The sequence below is a fragment of the Aspergillus pseudoviridinutans genome (genome assembly GCF_018340605.1).
Source record: "Aspergillus pseudoviridinutans IFM 55266 DNA, scaffold_9, whole genome shotgun sequence".
NCBI lineage: Eukaryota > Fungi > Ascomycota > Eurotiomycetes > Eurotiales > Aspergillaceae > Aspergillus > Aspergillus pseudoviridinutans.
In genome coordinates, this window is record NW_025091289.1 from 783,319 (window position 1) to 804,903 (window position 21,585).

A 21,585-nucleotide genomic window follows, 5' to 3' on the forward strand; every position below is an offset into this window, starting at 1 on the left:
GTCATCGATGAACGCTTTCAGCCGCTCCCCATTCTGTTGAACGGGGTCTTGCGAAAATCGGTCAAGCTGTCCACCTTCAAATTCAAATCATCCGACACTGAGATTCTGGACATATTTTGTCAGTTTAGAGACTGTGGCTCCTACATCCGGCCAGAGCAGAAGCATATTCATGACTTCAGGCTGCAAAGAGAGCAGTCACTAGCCCGGTACTGAGCAGTATCTTCTCGGAGAGGCTCTTTTAGTGCTCCGTGACTGCGACAATGGCAGACAGAAAGTCCTGGAGAGAAGTCCATATTTGGACAAACACTACTTGCTGCAGATCACACACAAGAATGAATGACTTCGATAGCCGACAGCTGCATAGATACAGTATAGCTCGAGGGTCGAAGAGCTACAACCACGAGGCAGATTAAGATGCAGCCCTATTTGTTATGCTGATATCTGATGCACATACGCCGTCGAGGTATATATGTGTTCTACAAAAGTACATCGTGTCATCAACAAGCGCGCCGCCCCTGTCCGGCCAATAGCAAGCCCTAGGCCTGGATTCTCATGGCTCAGATTGAATATTACCAAGAAAATGCCAATTATGCATTTTCCAGGGTGATCGGGTATACTCCTGGTATGCTAGGAAATACGCGCAAGTGTGGGAATCAGCCTTGTATGTAGGCCGCACTAGTGATGCAAGTACGCTGCGCCGCAAAATCACTCCTTCCCATCACGGTGATAAAACCTGCTGCTGCCCTGGGAAGTAGGCGGCCTCAATTTTATTCTCTTGTCTTCGACACTTTTCCACAGCTTTCAGTAGATTCGTCATGTCTCAGGCATTGGAAGATAAGGCTTTGCATCAGCTACAACAAGAACAGTCCAAGCTTCTGGACAAGATCGATGAACTGCGCACTATCGGCGTCGGTGGCCTCGTGGAACTCCCCCAGCTGATTGTTTGCGGCAACCAGTCAAGCGGAAAAAGTTCCGTCCTCGAAGCCATCTCTCGCGTGCGGTTCCCCGCGAAAAGTAATGTCTGTACGCGATTCGCGACTGAGGTTATCCTGCGACGGAATCCGTCATCAAAAATTAAGGTGTCCATCGAGCCCGGTCCTTCTCGCAAGGATGAGCAGGAGCGAGGGCGGCTCCGGAGTTTTGCCTATGAGGCCTTCTCTAATGGCAATGACCTGCCTCCCCTAATCGAAAAGGCCAAAGAGCACATGGGGATCACGGAGGCGGTTAACGCAGGCTTCAGTGATGATGTGCTCAAGGTCGAGATTTCAGGGCCCGACAAACCGGAGCTGACTCTGGTTGATCTGCCCGGCCTGTATTACTCTACCAGCCGGGAGCAGGACTCACAGGGTATTCTGATAGTCCGCAAGCTGACGGAAAGATACATGAAGAATCCAAGAAGCATCATCCTTGCTGTGATCAGCGCAAAAACAGATTACCATCTTCAGGAGGTCCTGAACATTGCGGAACGATTTGATCAAAAGCGCGAGCGCACGCTCGGAATCATTACTCAACCAGATATTCTGGAGGCAAATTCGGAGGAGGAAGACACCTATCTGCAATTTATCAAGAATCAAAAGATTCATCTAGAGATAGGATGGCATGTCTTGCGGAATCGATCCTTTGAGACCAGGGATATCTCAGACGACGCCCGCGACGAGATGGAGAAGGCGTTCTTCAACCAGGGACGATGGACATTGCTCTCACGGGAATGTGTCGGCATCGAGAGCCTACGCCGCCGCCTTAGCACCATATTGCTGAAGCTCATCCGTCGGAATCTCCCAGGACTGATTGCGGAAATCCAAGACAAGGTGTCTGATCGGCGGCAGCAACTCTCGAGACTGGGGCCTCCTCGGTCTACTCTTCAGCAGCAGAGGGGTTACCTCCTCAACATTAGTAGTAACTTCGAGCGCATCATTGTGCAAGCTCTGAATGGCATGTATGCAGATGAGTTCTTCGGTGGCTTGGATGAAACAGGGAATATCGAAGACTTCCGACGACTCAGAGCTGTTATACGCCAACTGAATGAATACTTCGCAGATGCAATGGCCATTCGAGGCTGCCGCAGGAAGATTGTCGAGCGGCGCCCATTTCCCAGCAAAGATGACCTGCAAGTTGCTTCTGGGAAGCCTTACATGGACGACTGGAAACCAGAATACGTAGAGCGCAGTTCTATCGAAACAGAGGTCAGTAGGCAAGCACGCAACAACAGAGGCATTGAGCTTCCAGGGAATGCAAATCAACTCCTGGTTGGGAGCCTCTTTCGCGACCAGTCCAAACCATGGGAAAGCCTTGCGAAAAATCACTTAGTGAAGGCCTGGGAGGCAGCGAGATATTTCGCCTTGCTTGTTCTACAACACATTACTGACGACCATACCTATACCTTGCTGGTTGGCTCCATTATCGATGCGGAGTTCGAAAAATTGAAGCAGTCATTGCTTGACAAGCTTGACGAGCTGACCGCATACACAAAGAGAGGTCACCCATTGCCAGTGGGCAAGAGCTTTCTCTCCCAGATTCAGAAAGCCAGAAGCAAGCGTCAGTTAGAATCACTAAGAGCAAATCTCCCAACCAGCAGTTTTGCCGAAAAGGGGGAAACGTTATTTACGATGAAAGACCTTGAGCAAGCCACATCGTGGACGGAAGTTTCCCGCGATGAATTTGCAGCCGCCGAGATCATCGACCAGATGGAAGCATATTATGAGGTGAGAAAGTCTTCCTTTGTTCAAGCTACGACTATATCACGCCTAACAAATTATCCAGACTGCAATTGTGACGTTTGTCGACAATGTCGCAACTCTAGGCATCGAAAATTGTCTTCTTGACCCTCTGCAACGTATATTTACCAGCCAGGTTGTCAATAATATGGATGATGACCAGATCCGAGAACTTTCCATGGAACAGCCTTATATACATGAAGAACGACAACGGTTAGGCCGCGAGCTCGACAAATTGCAAGCTGGCCTACGGGCTCTCAGCGTCTTCAACACTCAGAAGCCGTCATTGGGTAATCTTCCTCTTCTCGGTAAGCTCCCGAATGCTTGCATGAAGAATTACATTATAACCCGACCTCTATGGTAGTAAAAAGACCGGTTGCAGGACCATCGGACGCTCCGAGCCCTTCCCTTGAAAAAAGCCGTCCAGGACCAACAATAGCGTCAGCCAGCGGAAAGACCCTCACTGTAACCGACTCGACTGCGGCCTTGCAGTCTCCCGGACGTAGGTCTATGTGCCTTTCCCTAAACAGGATCTTGCTAATTCGGGCGAAAGCTATAAAAGCTGCGGAACCAAGACCACCGTCGGTAATTGATTCAGCCCAGGCTTTGCCAGCAGCTTCGGCGGCTCTATCTAATGCAGGCCAATCCGAACAAAAACCTGTTTCCGGTGGCTTTGGTACATCCTCATCTGGGCACAAGCCTGTTACCAGCCCTTTTAGTGGAGCCTTTTCTGAGCAGAAACCTATACCTCTCTCTGGGGATTTTGGTGGGGGTTCTGGTACAGGCCTATTTGAGCAAAAATCTGTTTCCAGTGGCGTTGGTACATCCTCATCCGAGCACAATCCTGTTACCAGCCTCTTTAGTGGAGCCGGTTCTGAGCAGAAACCTATACCTCTCTCTGGGGGATTTGGTTCAGGCTCATCAGAACACAAAGCTGCTTCTGGGGGTCATTTTGGGGATCTTGGTACAGGCCTGTCTAAACAGAAATCTGTTTCTGGTGGCTTTGGCACAGGCATATCTACGAGCAGCAGCACGAGACCTATGACAGGCACCAGTACCGGTACCTCTACTACCGTCCAGCAATCTGGCATGGGCTCCACGGGCAAGGGAGTAAATTCTCCGTTTGGTCTGCAGAAATATCAAGGCTGGGGTCAGAATCTGTAGGATTGGGATTTCCCATGTTATGCAAGAACCCTTCCATCTAGGATTCCTGGTTTGCATATTCGCATCTGCGCATGAAGTATCTAACACTTGCCTTAGGACTATTACAAGTGAAACCCCAGCACATATCTCAGCTTTCCCTCCCTTTGACAAGTATTCCCCCGAGGTCTGCCACTCCTTTGACCTCCTCTCGGAACCCCACGCGTTGCAATTCGAAAACTGATGTATTGGGCTAATGGTTACCAATCCAGGAACTCCGACTTTCTTATTATGATGAACAGAGTGGTAAACGCCTATTCTCTTTCGGATCTCCTCCCATTGGATGATGAAGATCTTGAGCGCACCGGCGCTGGCGGCAGCAGCAAAGGGGATGAAGTGTCCGAGGATGACTTTGTACTTAGCAAAACTGACTTTTGTCGTGGGGCGATGAAATTCACATTTAGCGCGACTGGGCAAGACTCAGACACACCCATGAGGTACAATTTGATCATGCTGGTAGTTGACAGAGGAGTGGATTTGTTGGCATTGGTACTGTCGATCGTCACCTTCAGGACTGGTTTGCAATTGGATAGGGAAAAGTTCCTTTCCACTTAGTAGCAGTCGTGTACTTTACTTGTTTGCTTGCAACTACAATTAGGGGGTTACCAGAGCTTACCATTTCCCTGGGATGAGCATCCCTATGGTGACCGTCAGGTTGGAAAAGACATAGCATGACATGGAAAGGCAGAAAAACAGGCTCCTCTGTATCTGGATGCAATATCAAGTCGATAATTTTTCTTGGCCTCCCACAACTTTATAGTAATAGTGTGGATGTGATCGTCCATACATCGGAAGCAATCGATTCCTGTCTGAGTGCCCATGCTGTCGATCCTGGTCTTGAAGCGCGTACTTCTCCACTTGTTAAGCATCCCGAGCAGAAGTATTGCTGTGGCGGGTAAGCAATGGTTGAAGTCCCACTGACAATATTGAGGAAATCTCGGACATCTGTATTGCAGAAAGCGCGACCAAACACTTGTTAACAGGCCTCTATTGGAGCCACAGAAGAGGGAAATATATATGTTGTTCCCCTTTCTGCCCTGGAACCAGGCGAGACGGATGGCACTGTCTGTGTGGCCCAAAATCTCAGTCTTTCCTTTTCAACCCTAGAAACCAGTGTTACAGTTGTGGTATCTACAGAATAGCCCTAACGTTCTCCAGACACTGCAGGCAGGAAAATCTAATGATTCTTTGGCTATCTCAGATTCGATTGTATAGTAATATGTATCTGTAGTTATATTTTGATTCACTACTCTCTTCTTTTTGTATTCAATGCCGTCGGTATTCATTAATATGCTAACGTGTAGTCGCTTTGATCTGTTCCACATACTGACTGAGACTATGGATAAATTGCAATTTAATTAAAGAAGTTCTAGAAGAAGCTAGAGTTGTGTTGGATTCGGGTTAATCTGCACTATATCTGATTCGTGACAAGACTGAACTATGAGACCCATAATGGAGTTCAGTTCCGCAAGGTTATTTCAACCTTTGTAATCCAGCCAAGGATCCACGCAGAGCTCTCTTGCTGTTGCTCGACGTTCCGGGTCCCACTGCAGCATTCTTTGAGCAAATTTAACAAATAAGTGCTTGTCCTCTCCGTCCAAAAACGGTGTAAGGTTTGCGAACGTGAAGTCCTCTGGAGGGATTAATTCTGGATACCTAAAGTCACCTAGATGAGAGACGCGTAAGTACTCAAGAGAATATTTAAGGATTCAAAGTCGTACCATCGTTGGAGAAAAAATCAGAGCGTATAGTCGGAGCAACCCTCTCCAGAAATTGCGATGGAGGAGGCCCAAGGAGGCGGAAGATCTGAGCCAAGTGAGCAGCCGGGCTATAAGCATTGGCTCTGCGATCTATGCCATCAAAAAGCTCGATTTCTCCGAGTAGCTCCCAAAGCTATTCGATTTCAGACTTGGGACTTCCTAGTCAAAACTGCATAGGCTTACCACGGTCCCTAAATTCCATATATCCGTGCTATACGACCAGGCACACTCTAAGAGAACTTCCGGTGCGCAGAATGGCTGGGGTTGGATATTGTGGGTATGGGGAGTAGACTGATCACCAAAAACAGCAGTACTGAAGTCGCTTATTTTTACACGCCGCATCGCGCCTTGCAAAGGCCCGAAATCAGGGCGTGACTGGTAGATACGACGACCAGCGCGTGTCTTGTATGGGGGAGGATGGCTTTCCTGCTGGCGCACGTAACTGTCAAGGATGGTGCTGTTTTCGAATTCTACCAGGAAATTTTCCGACTTGAGATCTTCGCCTTCTGTCAACAACGGCCAAGGGAGGGTTAAATAGAAGACAGGTTACCAGTATGTATGACGCGGCATTCAGTGTGAAGAAAATCCAGACCATATAGCAATAGTCTCAAGAGGGCCTTTAGCAAAATAGGATGGAGGCCGACACTCCCAAGGTGCCTCCCCAATAGCCAGAGCGGTTCTCTTAATGGGTCAAACACTAAACACGTATGTTCTCCATAAGGACCCTGGATATCGAAGGAGTCGTTCGCAACGCGGACATACGCCCGACCATGGTGACTAGACCTCAGTTGTGAAATATGGCGAGATATGAGAACCTCTTCCTGGGCAGATTTTCGCTCCCCAACGCCGCAGTTTGATATTTTCAAAGCGTAATACCGGTCTGGCTGCCAGCGCCATCTTCACCTAGTTAGATTAATCCAGAGAGATATGAAACTAGCTTACCGCAAAGTGTCCTTGGCTAGCCACACCGTGGAATTGCTGCCCCAGCCGAGTTTCGATATCAGGCGGTATTTGTTGTGAATAAGCTCTCCAATACAGGCGGGATAGTATTTAGTTGCATCGTAACTGGAGCTTTCATCTTCTTCATGTTCAATGTCGGAATGAAAGTAGCTCTTGTACCTGACCGTTCTTCTAGTCAAGAAGCAAAGCGGAGAAGGTTTGAAATGAAGTAAACGTTCAATCGCCATCGAAATATTCTAATTCTTCTGCACCAGAAAAGTCTGCATACCGCCGTTAACTACCGGGTATTGAGGATCGGGCCGTGGTTACCTTCTCCAGATTCCATTCGTGATCTAGCTACTAGGATTAGAACAATGTCTTGATGAAAACTGATCGGTCATATTGATACTGTCTAGAAGAGAAGAAACGAAGGAGTAAGGACTCCACGCAGGGGAGGTCGTCAAGTGCGCTAGTCCCGAAAGGGTAAGGTAGGCAAGATATGCGAGAGATGCACCTTCACAGATACCCCACTTTCCCCTTGTGCGCGCCAGAATATAATGATAGGTTGATCAGAGGCAACAAACAAGAGCGATGCCTCCTCAATATGACTTCCGTAGTCGGTGATAATTTCGTGGTGCAATATGGAGTCCATACAATTTAAACTACTTTTCAAGCGGGCCGAAGCGGAAAAGCTAAATCTAGCCCTGGCCCACTCACGGGCCCACTCTACAATAAGGGACTACGTATATCTGTCATGAGTTGCTAGCTATGGTGTGGATATATATGGATATAACCAACCTTTAATAACCATTATGCCTAAAGGGAAGAAATCGGAATCTGAGAATAATTAAATTTTAGGGGTTCCAAATCCTAATTGCCAGTAGAAAACACACAAAACCTCGTTTTACCCAAGGCAAATTCTGCTAAGTGGCTTGATCTGAAGTTTATGTGTCAGTGTCATCGACTTGTTGTATATACCTGCTCTTGGATCTTCGTAGTTTTGTACTGTTATTTATCAAAAGGCTGAAACTATGTATGCTGAGGGTCAACTGCCATTCATGGATCAGTTCAAATCATATGTAACCTTAAAGCAACTGAGATGGCACAGTCAATGAGTAGGATTTCCCTGGAGGTATACTCAGTGAACTAGTCCTACCTCCATCAACAAGTATGTTATTGGCAGATTATCAACCAACTCACCTACTACCTAATTACCTTTCCTATGATTCAGAAGATGAGGGGCTGTGATAAGTACCACACCTGATGACACACACGTTTTCCACCCTGATTCTGGCTGCACATCATCCTTTCACTGGTATTTTCTGGAAGTAGAACACAGCAATGTCCCTCCATGACTTCATTGTACTAGCCCCCTCTTCGAATTCTTCTATGGGACCCTTTTGTGTCCCGAGCGTAGCGACGGGAGACTCGTGTGAGCGTGGACCTTGGGCATATAGCTTTTACATTCGGCTGCGGCCCGCAACATCACCTTTGCTGCTGCTGGCAGTATATGACCAGTAAGTCTTAGCGGACCGCCTTGGCGAAGCTAGATGGAGATCAAATAGTACCAAAACAGCATTAAAAATATACAACAGCCTGGATTTGCTGGAGGTTAACCCCCAACTACTAACTGGCCAGCTTGTGGCCTGAACGCGGTTAATACCACAATGGTTACCTTCGGTAGTGATTGAGGGTGATGCTGCTTAAAAGAGGTGGTGATTGGCGTGGATGCAGTTTAGGGAGGTGGTGAGGTCCCTAACCAGGCTGGAGAATATATCACCCCTTGGGGCTCGCATCGTGTTGGAACGCTCTTGAGGAGGGCATGATCCACCAGGTGCTAAATCAGCTGCTTCAGTTGAATGAGTTAATGAAATATAAAACGCTGAGTGTTCTACCATCAATGTGTAGCCACAGTCTTTCCTTCTTTTAGAAGATGCTTGAATAAACCTGGCCAGCCCCGTATTTGCACTGCCCGACTCAGGTTGAAGCATATAATTTCTCTGCTCCGGAAGGACCACGACTAGCATGATCAACTGTGAAAGAAGGATTAAATTAGAATGCTACTTTCTTAAGTTAATGACCGCGTCCTCGAAGTGAGAGCCACTGTCCCGCGGGCTCGCGGTTCTCCGAGGATGGCCAACAGTCCCACCTGCGAAGACAGCTCCATGCATACTTAAGGGCAAGCCGATGCAGTGGATGCTCTTCAGCTCACACCCCCTAGTAATACAAGACATATTTAGATATCAGCCCGGCCTCTTCCACGCCGTTTCTTACTCAAAGTAGCGGTTCAAAATAGTGCCCTACTGACTTATGTTATGTCCCTTTAGGCTCACCACTTTGGCATATTCACTCACACATTATTACAATTTTAACAGCATGATACAAATTCTCCCCTTGGAATGTGCCGCCGGCGCTCCAGCTGATGCAGCATCCATTATAGCAGATATTGCGTGGACTGCCGGACTTCCGCAACACATCCGTTTAAGTCTGGCCAAATAGAGTGATGCAGACACTAGTCACAGCCACATGAGCGGTGCTGCATACGATCTAATTGCGGTCAATCTCTGCTTCCCACTTTGTGGTTGCTGTAGGTGATGTTGCAGCCACCGCCAAAGAGGACGCCATCACCTGGTTCTGATTGCGTTCGGCGTATTATTTAGGGAGGGCTTTGAGCGCCCCCACTAGGAACGGAGAGATTGATGCACTGGTGCAGAGTTTGATCAAACAATCATCAAGAGCGCATAGGGGCCTCATCTGACAGGATCCAGCAAAGCCGTCTACATTTGCAGGCTCGCAATCCTTGCAAACTCAGGATGCGCGTTCATGGAGGCGGCATCATATAGAAACAACATCCCAGCTGATGTTACTAACTCAATGCTATCTCAACAAATTAATAGGTTCTGTAACAACTTGCAGCTCGCGTGGTTTGTACAGGGAGCTGATGTCCACAGACTCCTAGATATATGGGAGTTCATCTACGGTGAAGTCTGTGATGTTCAGATAGACATCGCCACTGGAATTAGTAGAGGACGACGTATATGCCAAGGCATTGATGTTACCTTCCTAGTTGAGACTCCTGGCTTTGCGCCATAACCCAACAATGCACCAGCGACAATAATCAAAGAATATTGATAAAATTTACCACTTACCTACCTGAATAGTAATTATGGAATGCCATACTACCGAGCCTGAGACACTTGACAGGTTACACAGTACTGGACTGTATAAGTATTACCTAGTGAAAATTATAGAAATCTCTATAGATATTTTATAGTAGGCATATAGATAGAGTTGCACCACTGAAGCGCGGAAATTTTAACTCCATAGGAACTTGCACTACCCCAGAGTAAATACAGCTCTGACTCATCTTAACTTATTAACCTTGGTCGAATTTAAATTATTCACTGTGGCAGCCACAGCTTTGTGGTTGATCTGAGTCCTCGCCGGCCCCTGCAGGGTATCTGCTGCACTCGCGCGAATCCCATTTTACTGGTTCTCCAACAGCGACCATAACAGGTATGATGATCTCAACGATTGGAAAAGAATGATATCATGGATTCGCTGCCTCAAGGCTAGCTCAGAGGGAAGAGGTGAGGTGTCGGAAACCGGGATGCCGTTACGAATTCATGAATCACTAGCATTTCGCATACAGATGATAAATCAATGGAGGTCTAATTCTTGCCATCTAATGCTCTACTTGATGCTCTATATACTAACGAATGGATTCCAAACTGAAGCTATTCGCATCGTACGATATCAAAGATTACCCCGCTAGATACAGCATATCGTGCGATAGAATCCATATAAGGTTAAACGGGTAATTGGTAATTTATTCCAACATCATATCGACATGGGGCTATCTTGGCTGCACTAGGCGACAGCCTTAACGGAGAAACAAAGGGCCGTCTGCCCTGATGCAACACCTATAAGAGATGACTTTTCAATCCTCTGTCTGGGTTCTAGTCTGCCCATTTCTTCTTCGTTTGGGTTCTATTGTGCGAGTCTCTGTAAGGGAACCGAGGATGTCTGAAACAGAGTGGAAAAATTTCCGTTTGCGGCATCACCATGCAACATCATAATAACGAAACGATCGCATCATAGACTCTATGTACTATTACAATGTATATTAAGGCAAGGCACCCTTGACTAGGGTACAGCAGTGCATATCACGTCAGTTATCGGCTCATGTCAATTTGCGCTGCACCCCTAGGCTATAGCTTTATAATCTCTTCACTGCGATCATAATATGGAAACATTGGCTGGGGCGCCATTAGCCATTGGGCTAGAGGCCATCAAGACACTCAACAGCTGGCTGGAGACAGAGGCAATTGCAAGTGCTTGGTATGGCGAAGACAAAAAAATCTTTTGTAAACCAATGACTTCCGGAATCAGAAGACAAGAAAAGCCCAGGATATCGATGGTCTTTACCGTCAAGAACGACTTCTGGGAAGAGCTTATTGGAAGGGCCCTTTTACAGTGCAAGGAATGGCATGAGGACCGTAATAATGGCCAGTGCTGTTGGTTACCTCTATACCGATCGCTGGAAGACAAGCGGCGAGCAAAGTTTCTTGATGACGCAGAATCCGCTTTGTCTTGGATTGGCACAACAACATCGCTGCCGGCAGCTCGACTGGACTCCTGGGGATTGGTGACTCTTGGCTTTGCGGATGGTGGTACTCTCCGAATAGTTCAAGATCGTTCAGGAACCGGTTACCGAGCGACTTTCGAAGCAGAACATTTTACTCTTGTGATCCGTCAGGAAAGCCTGAACACAACAAGTGTGGCACACATAACCCCACATCAGCACCCACTGCCTAAGCCCGGGATATCCGAAGGTGCTTGGAAGACTCTATATCGTACGGGCTCTTCCGTCGACAGACACGATGATCTTATTGCTTGGATCGGAAATCAACCGATTAGGCCGCCGCCAAAGCTAGTGGACGGCTCATGGGACAACAAGATTGGTAAAGCGATATTCGACTATCAGTTTACCAAAAATATGAAGAAGAAACTGCGATGCGCCATTTTCAACTGTTACGACGCTTGGGAAGCTAGCCTACACAGCTATCCGAACGATCCCTTTCTCACACGACACGCTCGTCCCATAATGAAAAATCTGCGAAAGTTCAAAGTTTTCGTAGATGGGAGTTGGAGCGATTATTGCCAGGAAATAACATCAGAAGAAGATATTCTTCATTATTCTGAAAAGCAGCTGGAGATCGTCGGGTCGCATCCAAGCGCAAACGCGGGATTCGAGGTTGATAAGCTAAAGTTGGCATTTGAGCAACATAAAATTATCCTCGCACTACAAAAGCTTCTGCTGCTGTCAGTCCGGATCCCCGAGCAGTTAAGTACCAAGGGCACGGGTGAAATGCTGCTGCTAGCGGGACCTGTGGAGCTCTAAATACACTTTGCTCAACCCATTAGTGTGTGTCTCCATCGCAATGCAATCTACGGATTCGGCGCCATCGGCGTGGCCGTCAGGGAGTCTCGCGCTATTCGCGCTCTTTCTTGAACCTACCACTCCGTATACCAAGCGGCATCACCATGAGCCTCATCTCCAGTGGTGCAGCCCTGCTGGTGGGCCAATATACCTTCGATCCTCCATATGATATCTTACCAGATTACCAGGTTTTCTGTTTTTGCGAGAACAACATTCCACAGTTCAGTACGGTAACTGGACTTTTCGTCCTGAGTCTACACTCATCAAACAGTATGTCAGATCGAAAAGGCCAGCGTCATGAACTAAGGCTGCTTCTAAATCCCCCTCTTCAAGTGCCAGTGAGAATAGCTGGTCGCGCAGAGAGACCTGTGAAGCCCTTCCGTCACTCCACCAGCACACCTCCACTGGAATGCAGGCTGGTGCCCGTAATATTCGAATTCTTGAGCAAATACACAAATGCCTCAGCCGCTTCCTCCGGCGTCCCGACCTTACCTAGCAGGGCCGTCGAAGCAAAGAACTCCCTCGTCCCCCGCCGCTGCTCCGGCGTGGGCCTCCAGATCTCTGTCTCCGTCGCGCCGGGATGCACGACGTTGACCCGGAGAGGAGCCAGGTCTAGCGCCAGCGCGCGAGTCAGCCCGTCCAGGCCGGCTGCGTAGGCGGCAGCGGCCGGCCACCCCTTGATGGACTTCTCGCCGAGCCTGCCACCGCAGAAAACAACGCTCGAGGTGTAACTCGGCTTGAGAAAACGCGGGGCAAGTTTGGCGAGCAATGCAGGGACGACAAGGGTCAGCTGGGCCTGGTCGAGCATATACTCGCGGTCGGTCCTTGCGATGGGCAGCATTGCCGCTCGACCCGCTGTGACGACGATGTGGTCAAGCTGAGAGTCGGCTGTGGTTTCGGCGAGGAGAGTCTCGAGGCGTCGCTCGACGTCGGGCAGGGAAAGGTCGATGGTGAATCCCCGGATGTGCGTGTCGGGGATTGACGCCTGCGATTTGACTTTTGCGACGGCGTTGGCCACCCGGGTAGGGTTGGACGACGCGATGGACACCCGGACGCCTTGCTCGGCAGCTAATCTGGCGACAGCGGCACCGATGCCAGACGAGCCGCCAATAACAAGAAGTGACTGGCCAGAAATCGGAGGCATTGTAACGCGGTATGATAGTGGTTGTCTTGGACTGGGTTGAGGTTGTGAACGGCGTTGGAGATGTGCCGTCTCAGACTATATATACCACAGAAATAGTCTATCTMTAGCACAAAACATGCTCCGCCTTCGGACTCCTGTTAATTCCGCTCTGTTCGGCTTGTTTGTCATCGTCTGACAAATTGCCCCGAGTCACGCAGTATGAGCACTTTGGTTAATGACACGCATCCGCCGGGGGAGATGATCAATTACATCTTGCGAGATATACCTACTCGCCTCGCCAATCTTGTCCAAACTGCCTGTTCGCCAGAAAGACCATAATCCGAGTACATAGGCTGAGAATAAAGGAAATTTTGGCTTGTAGTAAGAGCTGTATAGAATGCGCGCACGAGACGCCATTGGAGATGGACGGGTGCAGCACTACACGAAAAATCCCGACTGTCACGATAAAGCATGGGCTGCAGGACTGTATTATTCTTCTATGACCTATCTGTGTAATGGCAAAATTGCAAGCTGACTCAATAAGAAAGAAAAAGGAGAACGAGAACGATTGCCAATGAGTATCACCCCAGATGAATCTCCATTCTCCAATTTAGTATCACCTACTCCAATCGCATTCTCTTCAATTCGGCTGATGGAATCTCCCTGTCTAGGCAGCAGCAAACTCAGTGGCGCCAGTCTTCTCGTCGTTCTGCTCAGTCTTCGCCGCGGCTGCAGCAGGATCAGGGAGTTTCTTGAAGGGAATCGCAAGCGACAGGAGAACAGTGAATGCTGCGCCGGCAAGCGAGAAAGCGAAGACGTCCTTAATACCCGCCATGTAAGCCTCGTGTACAGCAGCTAGGTCAGCGCCCTGGAAGACACGGGAAATTTCAGATGCACCAGTAGTCAAGACCAGGACTGGATCGATATTGGGAGCATTGCTGGCAAGTTCCTTGAGCATATAATTGGCGAAGATGGACTGGGCTGCGGTGACAAAGTAGGCACCACTAATGGAGTTGCACACTGGTCACAGCGTCAGGAACTTGCATTTCACCTATATCGAACAGGAGCAGACGCTGGGGAACTTACTGAGCATGACACCAGTGGTCGGCGCGATATGTTCAGGCTTGGAAAAACTTTGCAGCGCAGTCATTGGAACCTGGTTCCCGAGGCCAATGCCGATGCCGAAAATGACCTGAGGACCAATATAACGGGCCTTCGAAGAGTCGACGTCAAGAGTATAAAGCAGGGCAGCGCCAACTGTGGCCAGTACTCCGCTGGCGAATTCATACGGTTGGAGGAGGCGTGTCTTTCCAATGAGGAAACCGCTGATCATGGACCCTGCAGCGAAGAAAGCCATGAAGGGAAGACTGTTGACACCACTCGCAATGGCCGACTGGCCGTGAATGGATTGGAAATAGATGGGCAGGTAGAAAAGCACCTGGAAGTTGGCGAGATTGGCACTTGACGAAATTGGAGGGTTAGCCGCAAATCAACCGCGAGTTTGCCACGGGGGTTTTCTACTCACATCCAGCCATACAAGGCATTGGTCCACACTAGACGCGGCCTCAGCAGAGCCAGGGGCACCATGGCGTACTCGCCCTGAATCCACTCGACCACAAAAAAGGCAGCAGTCAGGACAATCCACACAACCAATGTGGCGATGACAGAGCCGTCACTCCACGGCTTGGTCTGCCCACCCCATTGCAGGGCCAAGATGAAGCAAATGAGCGAGCAGAGGAGCAAGATGAAGCCCGGGAGATCGAGCTGCCGCAGGATTTCGGCCCATGAGGCGGGGACGGGCTTGATGTGCTTTGGCACCTTGAAGAAGAGTACGACCAACGCAATGACGGGACCACCCACCGGCAGGTTGATCCAGAAGCACCATCGCCAGGTGACCTCGCTGGTGAACGCGCCACCGATAAGGGGTCCGATGATGGTGGAGAACATGAAAACCGACATCCACATTCCGATCAACATGGGCCGCTTCTTGGGCTCTGCGACGTAGCTGATCATGAGCACGGAGCCGCCCAGGGTCCCGGAGCAACCCCAACCCTGCAGCGCTCGACCGACGATCAGGGCCGTGCTGTTCGGCGCGGCTGCGGCCAAGATGCTGCCAGCGAGGAAGATGACCACCGAGGTGAGATAGACGAGCTGGGCCGAAAAGTATTTGTAGAGCTTTCCCCACATAGGCGAGGAGCTGCCGACGAGGAGGAAACAAGCGCTTCCATACCAACCAACGTCGTCTAGGCGATGGAAGTCGTCCGTGATGCCCGGGATTGCCGTGGCGACGATGCCCTAGAGTCAATCCGTTACTCTGCCACTTCGCATGGGCCCAGCACAGAAGGGGTGGTCGATTGTACTCACAATATCCAACGCCGCAAGCAGTGTGCTGAGAAAGATCGTGCCCATGATGGCGACCAGCCGAAAGCCTTCGGCGAACTCTGGCTCGGGGGCCGCACCACCATCCTGCTTCTGCTGAAGAGCCGTATCTGGCGTGGAATAGCCGCCGTCAGTCGTCCCGCTGCCTTCGTCCTTTGTCGCCATTGTGAAAGCCTGTGATCGGATTCTTTCCTTTTTTTTGGTTGGAGCGACTGCCTGCCAAAAGGGCATGAATCGCGGAACTCTGCTTGACTTGCTTTACACACTGGACGTGGTACGAGGCCATTGACGCTGTATACTGGTGACCAACTTTGTTTATACTCCAGCTGCTCCGGGCTGTTTAGTCAGAGGGAGCTCGCCCCTTGGGCCATCTATTCCACCATGATCCTGACAGGGATGCTCTTCCCTCTAGCCATTCTGGGACCATGACAAATCGGCCCGAGCGGATTTAGCTGGACACCACAAGGGTATTGCTGACCAACCGCCCCGACCCATCCTCGTATGGCGCTCGGGGCAATTAGTAATTAGCACCGTGTTAGGAACGGCTTCGGCCGAGCTAAAGCCAACCAAGCTGGTGCTGACAGCGCTAGGGATGCAAGACACATGGCGGAATCTCTCCCTCGTGCTGGCGTGCTTCAACGAGGACAGGGACGAAAGTGAAGAAACACATCCCACCTGTCGACCTAGCGACCTAGCTGCCACTGTCTGATCCTCTTTCTGTCGAATGTCTGGACGACTGACTCCATTCACTCTCGCTTTGATGCTACAGGGACGACGAAATCCGCCAAGAAGCACGCTCAACCCACACACCAACAATGCCCACCCTCGAGACCAGTGAGCCCGTGACGGGCCGCACAGTATCGCCCGCCCACGCGCCGCCCGTCGTCCGTCGCAGCGCCCTGGGCTGCACCAAACTGCGAGACAGCTGTCACTCCTGTGCCACTTCCAAGATCAAATGTACAAAAGAAAAGCCCTCGTGCTCCAAGTGCGTAGCCCGAGGCATCGACTGCCAGTACTTCTTTGCGAGGCGCCCGGGACGTCGACGCGAGGACGGCTTGGGGCACCCGACCAGCTGTACCAGCAGTAACAACAGCAGCAGAAGCAGCAACTCCTCCTCCTCTCCATCCTCTTCATCTTCCTCCTCGTCGATTCCAAAGTCCACTCTAGACAGGGACATTTATAGCACCCTCTCCCTATCTGGTGACACAATTGGGGTCGGGGGACATTCTCCCCGGCATGGATATGCGACGAACGGCACAGCCCCCGCCCCCTCCACCAGTTTACCTGCGAGCCACGGCTTCCTTGATATACCTCAGAGTTTGATGATAGGAGATGCGTTGACGACCGATAATTTTCCGGCCCAGTATTCCTCAGACCTCTCTGCCGTGCTGGAGGACTCGAATATGTTTCATTTGCTCTCTGATTTTAACCCCGACCCCAACGACATGGACTTTAGCATGACGGATTACTTTGAAAATCCCGTCAGTTTTGGCCTGGACTCGTTGGACTCTAATGACCCTCTGAGTGCATCGTTCGCGGTGTCGTCTTGGGTACCCTCGCCTGCCTCGAGCGTTCCAACGTCATCCACCACAGACCCTACGATGATGGTGATGCGCGCGCCCACCACCAACATATCCTGTAGCTGTGTGACCCAGTCTCTCGATCTGTTAAAAGCGCTGTCGTCGGCTCAGTCCTTCCCCACCTCTCCAATTTCCGGCGCGGGTCCGGCGCTCTCGTCAAGCGTGACCACTATGGGCTCTGTGCAGGATGTATTGATAGAGAACAAGCAACACATTGAGACAGTAAGCAGTCTGCTCTCATGCTATTCGTGCACCGAGGACGCCTTCCGACTTGTAATAGTCTCTATGATCGTGCTCAAGATCCTGGAGCGATACGCCTCTGCGGCACGGACCCAGGTTTTCGGCTCAAGCATAGGCAGCGTGGAGACCGACACGGGACCAAGATCAGCAAACAGCATGATCCCAAGCAGCAACGACCAGATGAGGGCGCTGAGCCGTTCAGACACCATGCCCGGGGACGGTAGCGCCAGTGGTTTCGCTCCCGCTCAGCTTGTCCTCAGCGAACTGCACCGGGTGCAAAGATTAGTGAATCTGTTGTCGCCAAAGCTAAAAGGAAGTAGTCATCTCCAGGTAGCAAATGAACATGCCAAAACGCAATCAACCCCCTTTTCTTCGAATACGTTGGCTCAAATGGAGAGCGACGTGCGGAAGAGCCTCAGTTCCTTGTCTGCGGATATCATCGACAGACTTCGACAGAGTTTGAATGAATGACTAGACTCTTGGGCCAGGAGGGGCCTTACGGCCGGACTGTAAAATGCTCATTTTTCCTCTTTTTTACCCCGAGGCATTTACAAGGCTATTTGTGCTTTGATGGAGCATTATGAAGGTGAAGCTCAGTGGACGGTGTATATAGTCATCACTTCAGCGGAATCATTTTAGTAAAGAACCCAGCCATCGAAATTAAGGGCGATCTGATCTAGCAGAGTATCAAACTGACTGCACCCAAGTGGACTGAGCAATAGGGGTAATTACTAAGTGCCCCAAGTTATGCATGTCTACGTGACACGTTATCCCTACTAAGCTCCCAAGGTTCTTGTTCTCATAGCAACCAAAAAGTATCTGCTGAGGATGTTCTGTGAATACCTTTTGTTGGCTTGGGGGAAGCATATAAGATAAGAAGGCTAAGAATACTAGGGCTTCGCCGTTTTCGAGTACTTCCGGATTATCGGGTCGTCGAGCAATGGAACACGGTCTGCAATGGGCACATTGAACAAGTCACAGGCGTGGCCCGATCTGCAAAAATGGTGCTCGCATACCTGGCTGCAACCAAGGACCAGTGGCTAATTAACGGCTGTTGAATGGCAGTTATCATAGAGTCGCAAATGAAAGCTTGTTATCTTCCCCACATCACTGTATGATGGTATATAGGAAGTATGCACTGACGAACCAACTCCCTACCTCGGCGAGGCAGACTTCTCTTGTATGTACCTAGTCCCGCGGAGTGTGGTAATTCAATTACCGTATTTTGGCCCAGAAGCGGGAACCTACCATGATAGAGTTGCTATTGCCACCTTTACTAAAGACATTCCTAGACCCCACGGCCAGAATGATCTCATGACATTTTCTGTCATGCTCCCACTGTTCGTAAGCTCTGTCATTATAATATACATTGTTTCCAGAATTATACAATTCATGGACAAGCCACAGTGCCCATTATGTTATGACGTAGCCTGAAAAGCCTTTTCCTATATATCGTGCTAGTTATATTGCTAACGGTTAGGAAAAAAAGGCGTGTTATATGAAGTACCTGTTACAGAAGGGTATAGCTGGCAATCATCCCTTTGGACATGGATTTTGAGCTCATGCTCAGACGATCACGTCAGCTGGGGAATGCTCCCTGCCAGAATGGCATTTTACCATCGTTCGCCTCGAGACGACTGGCCTTTATATTATGCTGGTCTTGCCTATTTGCCTTAGTAATGACACAGACTGTTGACACAAGCATCCCAACAGTGAGTGCCCAGATCTACCACATAATATAGATGATCTAATGACTATTACAGGTCCCATCGCCTTCACCGAAGGTGGAAACTCCGCCTGCTGGCGGATATCCTGCACTATGCAAAACCCTGGCATTCATCTGGGCCTCTGGCGTGTTTGTGGGCCGGGGTATGATGGCTCAACAGGGCATGGATGTCCCGAACACTGGATTTCTGCCCGTTCTGATCGGGTTTTTGGAGTGGTTCTCTGTTTTCGATGATGAATGGATCAGGTTCTATGTCGATCGGGAGGTAAATGCCTCGGGACCTCGTCTTCTCTTCTGCGCCCGGGAAGGAAAAGGCCGGAACAGACTGAACAGAGCAGACCGGCCACTGAAACTGCAATGGATAAAGAGGACAGGGACCGACATTTCTGGATATGTTTGTGGAGTACTAAAAAATACCATACGGCGAGCATGGTCAACTGCGGCCAAGGCTGTACATGTACTCACATTCTGGCGTTTGTCTGGCGGGAACGGAGGTGGAACTTCAGTTCCTCTCGAGAACGTGGCAAGGGTAAAGGACACTATTGGTGGTCAGAATGTTGCCGACCAGGTGCATTCAGCTCCCAGCTTGCATAAGGCACAAGTATGTGTACGATGTTGGATGGCCCTGGCGAGGGTGATGACTGTGCTTGAGTGGAAATTCAAGTATAAGTTCAAGCCAGAAACCGCCACTGAGCCTGAACCTGGAACCGACAATGGCGCGATCCGAAAGAGGCTTCCTGATAGGAACTTTCCGGCCAGGTATCGCCATCAGTTAGATTCACCGAACAAAAAAGAACGTGAGAACGCGGCGAAATTACTTCAAAACCCGAGTCAGCTTAGTGTGATATATGGGATGTCCGTCGCTCCAGTTCGTGGTCGTGGTGACGGAGAGATCCCGAACCTAGATGACAGGAAAGTTCGAACTACGACTGTCTTGGTGGGACTCCTCATATTGTCGACCTTGGGCCTTATGACGAAGTCTCAGATATCAGMTTTATGCTTCTCATTATTGCCGGCCTCTGTCGGTATTCATTTCTGTGCTCGACGGTTGACCCCAGAGCAGAGGCAATTTTTCAACTTTGTCAGTGAACACTCTGCTCAGATCGAACGCATCTCACGGCACATGCATCTTGACCTTGTGCATGATCCTTATTGGTCAGATAGACCTATTGATGTAATGCTTCACTATAACGGAATCACAGCATGGTGCAGGTGCAGCCCTATCCCACCTGGAGAGACGACAGAGCGAGAAAAGAAGGATACATGGATTGAGATAGTCATTCCCAGCATTTCACCCAAGTGTAACCGAGTCTACGAGTTCCTTGACAGCTTTGTGCACAGTTTTCTTCCCTGGGGTCACTCGAAGAACTGGGATGTCAACTTCGCCTACGCTTTCATCATGCTCTTATGCACTGCCTACAACGTCAAGATGGGAGCATGTGGCCTTGCAACAGCCTGCGCTGGCAAACTACTTTGCCCGCGAAACAGATGGGGTGACGGGGACCAGTGGACTTTAGCATGGTATATATGGATCCTCCAATGGCTGACAGATGGTAAATTTTCAAAGGACATAATATCTTGTTTGCCTCAGCAAAATCGGGCATAACAACAGGCACATTTCCTTCTATGTCTGTCACATCGTTCAGCGCAACCAACACTACTTTGTTGAAACCACGTCCCTTTGTTAATGTATGTTACTACATACTGGGGCAACTAAAGCCCACTCAATTCTCATGGCTTCTTATTGTCATTGAAAAAGTCGCAACCGGATGTAGTTGCAAGGGTAGCTGCTGGCTGGTGGATGAGACGATTGGATTTCACGTCTGAAAGGCCTACTGCCAATGTCTATCAGCTAGCTCACTAAGGAGAGGCTTGACGTGCTGACCCTAAAACGCTCCCAAGTAGGTGAGACCAATCTAAGTTCTTAAAGAGTAATATATACATTCTGCCAGGCGGTTATAAGGGCTGTCGCCCTAAACATTACTAAGGTAAGATTGTGCTACAATGAAGCCAATTACTCCCGGAACTCTAGTTATTTAATATTCTTAGAAAACTCATTAATCAAATGACATTATATAACACTAGAATACTGCTAAAAGGACCAGACCACGGGATAGTGTCATAGGAAAGCCTTTGGCCTAGCGGACCCAGACCTTAATAGTATAATCCTCTAAGGTCGTGTCAAAGAGCCTAGCACTATATAAGATAACTAAGTTAACCGTCTTACTACTTAACTATAGCCTTGAAGTATTTGTAAGCACTGCCTATCATGGGTGGGTCGAATATTCCTATGGCACTGCAAGAATTTTAGGTGCGCTCCTCGCTAGCAAAATACACTGCAGATTGGAAAGTGGAATGCAGGGGCGTTGTTGCGGAATGTGGTCTGAAAACCTCGAGAAGTTGCAATGTGTGGAACAATTTGATTTACTTAGGAATATATGAGGAGTATGATCTATTAGTATAATGTTTTCTCCACCGTCA

General features: G+C 49.4%; 6 protein-coding genes across 6 annotated transcripts; 4 read left to right on the forward strand and 2 right to left on the reverse strand.

Moving 5' to 3' along the window:
- Nucleotides 1–815: 815 nt before the first annotated feature.
- Nucleotides 816–3,878, forward strand: Asppvi_011096 (dynamin family protein; the record flags this gene model as incomplete). The annotated part of the gene is made up of 3 exons (XM_043306931.1): nt 816–2,702; nt 2,761–3,022; nt 3,097–3,878. The coding sequence occupies 3 exons, from the start codon at nt 816–818 to the stop codon at nt 3,876–3,878; spliced, it is 2,931 nt and encodes a 976-aa protein (XP_043162866.1).
- A 7,152-nt stretch (nt 3,879–11,030) lies between these two features.
- Asppvi_011097 (uncharacterized protein) lies at nt 11,031–12,017 on the forward strand (the record flags this gene model as incomplete). The annotated part of the gene is made up of 1 exon (XM_043306932.1): nt 11,031–12,017. One exon carries the CDS (start codon nt 11,031–11,033, stop codon nt 12,015–12,017), a length of 987 nt encoding a protein of 328 aa, XP_043162867.1.
- A 421-nt stretch (nt 12,018–12,438) lies between these two features.
- On the reverse strand, nt 12,439–13,200 carry Asppvi_011098 (SDR family NAD(P)-dependent oxidoreductase; the record flags this gene model as incomplete). The annotated part of the gene is made up of 1 exon (XM_043306933.1): nt 12,439–13,200. One exon carries the CDS (start codon nt 13,198–13,200, stop codon nt 12,439–12,441), a length of 762 nt encoding a protein of 253 aa, XP_043162868.1.
- A 646-nt stretch (nt 13,201–13,846) lies between these two features.
- On the reverse strand, nt 13,847–15,723 carry Asppvi_011099 (MDR family MFS transporter; the record flags this gene model as incomplete). Its single annotated transcript, XM_043306934.1, has 4 exons — nt 13,847–14,199; nt 14,266–14,639; nt 14,705–15,474; nt 15,544–15,723. The coding sequence occupies 4 exons, from the start codon at nt 15,721–15,723 to the stop codon at nt 13,847–13,849; spliced, it is 1,677 nt and encodes a 558-aa protein (XP_043162869.1).
- Nucleotides 15,724–16,373: 650 nt separating this feature from the next.
- Asppvi_011100 (uncharacterized protein) lies at nt 16,374–17,849 on the forward strand (the record flags this gene model as incomplete). Its single annotated transcript, XM_043306935.1, has 1 exon — nt 16,374–17,849. One exon carries the CDS (start codon nt 16,374–16,376, stop codon nt 17,847–17,849), a length of 1,476 nt encoding a protein of 491 aa, XP_043162870.1.
- A 1,208-nt stretch (nt 17,850–19,057) lies between these two features.
- Nucleotides 19,058–20,710, forward strand: Asppvi_011101 (uncharacterized protein; the record flags this gene model as incomplete). Its single annotated transcript, XM_043306936.1, has 2 exons — nt 19,058–19,090; nt 19,142–20,710. 2 exons carry the CDS (start codon nt 19,058–19,060, stop codon nt 20,708–20,710), a joined length of 1,602 nt encoding a protein of 533 aa, XP_043162871.1.
- Nucleotides 20,711–21,585: the final 875 nt, after the last annotated feature.